Source organism: Rosa chinensis, chromosome 5 (assembly GCF_002994745.2).
Source record: "Rosa chinensis cultivar Old Blush chromosome 5, RchiOBHm-V2, whole genome shotgun sequence".
NCBI classification, from domain to species: Eukaryota; Viridiplantae; Streptophyta; class Magnoliopsida; order Rosales; family Rosaceae; genus Rosa; species Rosa chinensis.
Genome location: NC_037092.1, coordinates 44778141 through 44785794, shown reverse-complemented (window position 1 = coordinate 44785794; position 7654 = coordinate 44778141). Strand labels below are relative to the sequence as shown.

The following is a 7654-nucleotide window of genomic DNA, read 5'->3' as shown; positions in this document are numbered from 1 at the left end:
TAGACAAATCGTAGTCACTCTATCCATTCGGCAATTTCAATTTAGTTGTGACCAGGTAAGGTAAGGCGAGATTTTGGTGGAGCGTTGCTCACTTTTAAAACCGTTCTCTCAGATCAAACCTTGCCTAGACATCACAAGTACTCTTGAGTACGCTTAGAGGGAAAGAGTTAATACAATAAGTCATTTTATTGATATAAGGCATAATTGCCATGACATAATTCTTGGAAAAATAAAAGACTATAAATAAAAATCTGCGGTATTTTGTCTTCATCGCCAGATTTAAAGTCTTTGTGAACTCGAAGTCTTGATCACCATGATGCGACTACCTTCGTAGGTACATTGCAAATTCAGGTCCATTGATCAGACGTTCCATATCAGAAATAGACACCATAAAGAGGATTCTCCCTTGATTGAGGCGCATTGGCGCAATATGCATAGTCCCTAGGACTGGTGGCGTTGGAAAGTGGTGCCCATGGCCAACGTTGGCTCCATGGTTTCCAACCCTATTTCCCTCAAAATCACGCCTCCTACGGTCGTGGGATTGTCGCCTTGAGCGATTACCTTCTTGAGCATTTCGATCGTATGGATCATGACGTCGATGGCGACTTTCTCTAGCCATAGGACGATGCTCTTGATAGCTATCTTGAAGCCTATCAAATCTTCTTTTCACAAGTTCATTGCCATGTCTTTCAGTAGTGACCATAGCTTCAATAAGCTGTTGAAAACTTGTGATTCGCCTTGCATTTACATGAGTCCGGAATAAGTCAGAGGACCTCATAGCATAGACGGGGAAGGTATTGAGGGTTTTCTCAATCAATTGGTCTTCTGTGATTGTTTTTCCACAGAGACGCATCATTGCTTTGATGCTGAGAGCTTCCGAATAAAATTGCATGACAGTGTCAAATTCATAGAAGCGAAGATCGTTCCATTCTGCTTCTGTATTCGGAAGAATGGAGTCACGAACATTGCCATATCGTTCGCGAAGCGCATGCCAAAGCTTTATGGCGCTATCCTCATTTATGAACTCAAACTGGAGGTCACTATCCATGTGACGTTTCATAAAGGCAAGTGCCTTGGAATTATCTTTCTCAGTTTGAGGGTCTGGAGCTGTTTCTATAAGACAAAGCTCTTGGATTGTATGCAATAAATCACGGGCAATGAGGTGGATCTCGACATCAGTGACCCAAATTAAGTACCTTTTGCCTGCATAATCCAATGGAACAAAATCGAGTTTGTTTGTGTTTGACATCCTGAAAGATGAAACAAAAACAAGTTAGTTTCGGAGTCAATGCTTCCACGAAAACTAAATAAGATTTCCGAGCTATGCTACCAAGAAATCGATTTCCAAGAATAATTGGATTAGACCGAAACAATGATGTTTAAATGGTCAAAATCTATGCTCACGAACGCTCTTAGTCCGTAGCTTACGAACGCTCTTAGTTCGTTAAATCGATGCTTACGGACGCTCTTAGTCCGAAGTCTTACGAACGCTCTTAGTTCGTTAATTGCGTGAATCCCCACGATTCCGCTTTTCTCAAAAATCGAACCCACGTTATAAGAAAGGTGGGATGTAGAAGAAGGGAGGTTTTCAAGTCCCCGAGAAAAGAAGAAGAAATATAAATTCTGAAATTATAGGAACTTCAAAACTTACTCTTTTGAATACTTACTTGTATTTGGATCACGCGCGTGTCGATGCAGGCGTGATGGAGCGAAGCAATCCGAGTAGATTCTGTTCTGAACAGCTTGTACCTCGATTGGTGTACAGATCTCAATATGACTCCGATAAGGCTGAAATTCGGAGGTTAGATGGAAGAGACAGAGACGAACAACTTTGATGAAGAAAGTTTTTCGATCTGAGCTTCCGAACTAGACGTTTCGAGGCTTGTAAGAAGACGGATGTGCACAGGAACGGGAAAAAGATGCAGTGGGTGTGCGTTGGCTTGTTTGCGCAGCAGGGATGCTTCGGTGGCAGCAGGCTGGAACGCAGGGCTGCAGGGAGGGGGCAGCAGGGGCTGCTGTGCAAGGTTGCAAGCGCACAGGCGCTCGGGCTGCAGCGAAGGCTCGGCTAGCTCGGGCTAGGGGCTGATTTGTGAATGAGTTTTGGTTTTCTGTTTTGTGGTTAGAGTCGTGCTGATAACGTGTTTAAGTATAATGTATTTGAGAGAGATTGATGAGAGAGATGTATTCTTATTATTGAGAATAGGAGCCCTATATATAGGGATTACAAAGTGCTAGTTCTAATGTTACAAGGAATACCAATCCGTGTAGGATTGGGAAATCTAGAACCTTCTCTCCTATTGCTACTCCTAGTTTGATAAGGCACACTAAATCGATATTCCTTCAACAAGTCGGAGTATATCTAAATCAGACCAAATTAAACTTCAAAGAAAGACCATATCTTAATTAAACCAGAAACTAATTAATGCCAAACCGGAACTTTAAACATTGATCAACCAAACTGTAATTCACTCCAATAGTATAGCTATTACAATTACATGTATCATGAGAAACATAAATATCTATAATCGACCTCAGAAATTCCATAATGAAGTCCAGCTGCATTGCTCTTTGAAAGATGTGCCTTTTCATCTTCCCCACCTTGGATTTATGTAAACATGTCTTCTGTGTGGACCAAATCTGTGATCCAGCTGAGGGAATATCTTTAATATGATGTTACACATAGCTCTGTAATACCATTTCCTCCATCTATTGCAGAACACAAGTGAGCCGGTAGCAATTCCAAAGCCAACAATACATCCAATCTCAACAGTACCGATAACATTCAAATCAACCACCGACCCAATTCCTGACTTGTGGTATTGAAACTTTGTTGTCTCGTTGGTATTACTGCATGGTACATTCAAAGGAAATCCACATAATGCTTTGTTCCCTGTAAAGGAATCTGCAGAAAATGTTGAAATCTGAGTACTGCTTGGGATCCTTCCAACAAGTTGATTATTTGAGAGATTCAAGACTGCAAGGAAAGTGAGCTTCGCAAGTTGCAGTGGAATATTTCCGGTAAGTTTGTTACTTGACAAGTCCAAGGACTCAATGTGTTGTAAGTCTCCCAAAGATGATGGGACTTCACCTGTGAGAGCATTGCTGGACAAGTTAAGGACATAGAGTGATTTGAGCTCTCCAACTTCTTCAGGTATTGATCCGCTGAATTTGTTGCCCGAGAAGTCAATTGAGGTGAAAATAGTTAGAATCTTTTCCAGCTTCATCTCTAGACCTTTGTTGGTAACAGTTATTGCATCATCATAATAAACCTGAGTGAACACCTCAAACTGAAGGTGTTTGAGCTTTGACAAGGAATCATTAGCCATCATTGCTCGCCAACTCCTCATGCATTTTCCTGGTATTGTACCACTAAAATTGTTGTGAGCTATGTCAACAATTTGAAGTAGTGGCCAGCTGCCATAGGTCTTGGGACATCCAATCTCTCCATAAAATTTATTAGAGCGCAAAACAAGGACCCGCAAGATGAGCATTTCACTTAACAAATTCGGAAAGGTACCAGTGATCTGATTGTTTCCAAGGTTTAGAACCTCTAACAGTCTGCAGTTTCCTAAAGATTCCGGAAACTGGCCTACTATTTGATTTCCATTGAGGTCTAGGGTTTTCAAGCCACAATCTGGACAAAATGTGTCAGAAATAGTACCAGTTAGGCTGTTTGTCCCTAAATTAAGAACTGCAAGATTACTGCTCATTGCAGTCAAACATGGGGGAATCATGGCACTCAAAGAATTGTTGGAAAGATCAAGAACCTGAAGATAAAATGCATTGCATATCGATCCTGGGATGCTGCCGTGGATGTTGTTGTTCGAAATAGAAAAGAATCTAGTGTAATTAAGGATATTCCCGATATCAGCTGGTATGCTAGAGCTGAAATTATTCCTTGAGTAATCCAGGTATTGAATGTTGTAATAATAAGCAGGTGATGAGAAAACTGGGATTTGTCCCTGAAGCTGGTTGGAATGAAGATCAAGAACGAATAGACGAGACGAGAGATTTAGCATTGGACCTTCTAGAGTTACCAGGGAGTTGCAAGAAAGATTTAACTGAAGAAGGTTGAGTCTCCAAATCCAATTGGGTATCTGGCCGAAAATCTGATTTTCTGAAAGGTCCAAATAGGCTAATTCAGATTGATTCCTCAAGAACTCAGGGAACGTTCTTAACTCTCCAGAAGCCAACAGCAATGGGGTCAGTTGAGGAAAGGAAGAATATGAGGAATTAGTATGATGCTCATAAGTAATCAACAAGCTGTTGTGCGAAAGATCAACACTGGAAAGATTCCTTAGCTGCTGAAGATCATTGAGACAAAGAAGGCCACTGAAGTTGTTTGAAGAAAGTGAAAGAATCTTGAGCCCTTGCAAATTAAAGAGAGACCTGGGAACTGGCCCTTCCAAATTATTGCTACTCAAATCAAGAGTGTCCAAAATGTACGAAGAGATATTGGGGACTTCAAGCAACTGACCAGAGAATTGGTTGTTGGAAAGTAATATTTTCTCAAGTGAGGGAAGCAAAAATAGAGAGAAGGGAAAACTTCCATCAAGTAGATTAGAATGCAAGTCAAGAATCAGCAGATTCGTAAGGTGCTCCCAATGAGTGGAATTAATCTGACCTGTTAGGTAATTCTTAGAGAGATTTATTTGGGTAAGATTCTTGGCCATTCTGAAAAATGGAACTGAACCATTAAACTTGTTCCCTGACAAGTCCAAGTAAACCAATCCTGCAAGATTTTCCACCGACTTTGGGATTGGTCCTGTAAAATTGCAATATGAAACATCTAATTGGGACAGCATTGTGAGGACTCCAATAGAGTATGGCAATAACCCTGAAAAATTTGATCCGCTTAGAACTAGAGATTGAATCAATCCATTTTTCGGAAACTCTGGTAATGAACCTTGAAGCTGTGGATTACCCCATAAGTGAATAGTCTGTAATCTAGGTAACTGAAAGATCTTATTTGGGAAAGTACCATGTAAGCCAGAATTACCAAAGCGTAAGGAAGTCAAATTTGTGAAGTTTGAGAAGAATTCTGGAACTGGAGAAGACAAATGATTATATTCTATATGAATCAATGAGAGGGAGTGAAGCTTCCGTAAGGAAGAATCAATAGGGCCTGAAAGAGTACAACTGGACAAGCTCAGCACCCTCAACTTTGGCAATGAGGTTGATATGGCTTGGCACCAAGAATTCTTCTGTGATGATATGTCTACACCATCAAGACGAAGTTCCATAAGCTCAGAAAGGTTCCCAATGAGCAAACTCAAATTTGGATTATCAAGTCTCATAGAAGGATATCCAAGAAAGGATAAAGTAGAGAGATCGAGGATTACCAACCTTGTCAAGTGCGAAATCTCAACTGGAATCTGGCCCACAAAGCCAGCATTTGACAGATTTAAATTACTCAACCTGGTTAGCTTCCCGAGCTGGGATGGAATCTCTGTATAATTGAAGTTATTATATGCCAAATTCAGGTTTTCGATGAACTGCAGACTGAAAAGAGCACTTGAATTATCAAGTCCACCTGAAATTGATTAGTTGCTCAAGTCAAGATGGCTGACACAACCCTCTTTGCAGGATACACCTTCCCAAGAACAGTAGTCGGAGCCTTGATTCCACTGCACCAGTTTTGTAGATAATGCAGTGTCAAATTGAAGAGTGTTCTTCATCTCGAGTAACAAAGATTGCTGATTGCCTGGGCATTGGCCAGAGACCTGGTGTGTCTGGATGCCGAGTAAAGCATAATAAATTGGTATCAAGAAAATCCACGAGAACAAAGGATTTGCCATTACAAACTGAGATATGTAGCAGTGTAGCATAAACAATGAATAGGCTAAGAGGTTAACGATACTCTTATCTGTCCGAGATGGACTAACTCTATCTATTCGTGACCGTAGCCTATAAGCAGACTTCGAATATTTATACCTAACATCTCGACCATATGAAAGCCAGTACAGCCTTTAAAAATTGACGAGTCAAGTTATAGTAGCAAGTGGATGTTTCGGCACATTGGATTTAGTGGAAATTCTAACCTTCTAGAAGCGCCAAGGAAAAGTGGGGCGCTGGGAATGAAGAGGTTGGCTTTAGTATTTTGTGGGAAAAGGCTTCCATGAGATTTGTGGTTGACTTGATTTTCAAGTTTTTTCCCCATCGTTGTAAGTAATCAGAGCTGTTTTGTTAAATGTTGCTTCCATTTTTCAATTCGGATGATTATGGAGATTAACGGACTGAAATTAAAAAGAGCTAATTACATATAAGACTATTTTTGAATGTTTTATTAGCCTTAGGACTACTAATTATTTTTTTTCCCTCATAAGGCCACTAGATTAAAAAATGTATTAAATTTTAGATATAAAAATCAATATATTTACGTATATGCCACTTGAGTAAAAAAGTCAACAATCATTATCTCTCTCCTCTTTGGCAGGTCTCCGGTCGACTTCCAGCCAACTCCAGCGGGTCGTCTGGAGACGTCCAGTCAACTCCAGCGTGGTCTCCAACCAACTCCGGCAGGGTCTCCGGCAAGATCATAAAAGCTAATGTCACAAGCACAAAAAGCTATGATGTCTCCTACTCCCAAGTATAGGAGGTCAAGTTTTAGTAAAGGGAAAGTTAGAGTATCGTACCCAAGGGATTGTAACTCTACCTTAGCAAGATCACTGTGAGAATTAGAAACCTAGAAAAACACATATAAAGTCTACCTCTTTACAAGTTCACAACCTTAACGCTTTGGAAGCTAAAGATTGCAAGGATGGTATTAATAATTATGGTAGTGAACGGCTTGGTTGATTTTAGTTTTAAGATAAACTAAGTTGCACAAAAATAAAGTAAACAAATAAAAATGTACAGAATAAATCAATGAGAAGAATAGAGACTTATGCATCACACATAACCTTACTCATGCACAAAATATAACCCACATTTGATGTTGTTTCTGTGGGTTCCTCGAGATAGGCCAAGCAGAATGCTATACCTCTGGCGGGTATCAAAACTCCTTTGAGACCCTACCAAAAGAGATACACCGTCAAGGGGATAAACCGTTACCTCTCCAATGCCTAAGTAAGGTTTTGTACGGAATCCCGCAGAGTAATAGTAAGAAGATAGAAGTTATTACCCCTTGAAGGTGGTTGAATTTGACCTATATACTCGATCATGAGGAGGACACTCCCCCTTTCTTCGATGTGGGATGCAGTTCATCCCTTTGTAGTTATCATCCTTTGATACGTATCTTGCTGAGCTCTCCTGGGTAGGCTCGAAGCCCTATATCACCCAAAGTGTAGTCTATTGGAAGCATCGACTTGGTGGGTGATGGGCTTGATACCAAGTGAGGAATTTGGGGTGCCCTGCGGACTTAGAGGGGTATCAAACCTTTTGGCAGTCAAGTAACTGTTCGTATGTACAAGTCCCCCAAGTTCCCGTTCAAGATGTTTCTTAGGTGGGGACTTGAATATTTGTGGCACAAGGTTTGGTGGATAATGTGCCCATATGGATTCCCCCAAGTTCCCCATGAAGAAATAACTTGATTGGGTAGTTTTGGACACTGTAGGTAGCTAAGCTACAGTGACTCAATCCAAGTCGGGTAAGGTGGGCCTGGGCCTCTGGCAAACAATGGGGTGGACCAAGGGTTTGAGCCTTAGGTAACCGA

General features: G+C 40.9%; 1 protein-coding gene across 1 annotated transcript; it reads right to left on the bottom strand.

Moving 5' to 3' along the window:
- Positions 1-2516: 2516 nt before the first annotated feature.
- LOC112203923 (receptor like protein 22) lies at positions 2517-6160 on the bottom strand. Its single transcript, XM_024344820.2, has 3 exons — positions 6042-6160; positions 5571-5627; positions 2517-5502 (listed from the first exon to the last, which is right to left on the bottom strand). Exons 1-3 carry the CDS (start codon positions 6158-6160, stop codon positions 2586-2588), a joined length of 3093 nt encoding a protein of 1030 aa, XP_024200588.1. The 3' UTR covers positions 2517-2585.
- Between the last annotated feature and the right edge of the window lie 1494 nt (positions 6161-7654).

What these genes read in the sequence shown, in the direction of transcription:
- LOC112203923 (XM_024344820.2), bottom strand. Translation starts at nt 6,160, where the DNA reads ATGGGGAAAAAACTTGAAAATCAAGTCAACCACAAATCTCATGGAAGC. An exon ending in TTCCTTGGCGCTTCTAGAAG is followed by an intron (nt 5,628 to 6,041) that starts GTTAGAATTTCC and finishes AAACTGGTGCAG; the next exon opens with TGGAATCAAGGCTCCGACTA. An exon ending in TATCCTGCAAAGAGGGTTGT is followed by an intron (nt 5,503 to 5,570) that starts GTCAGCCATCTT and finishes TGCTCTTTTCAG; the next exon opens with TCTGCAGTTCATCGAAAACC.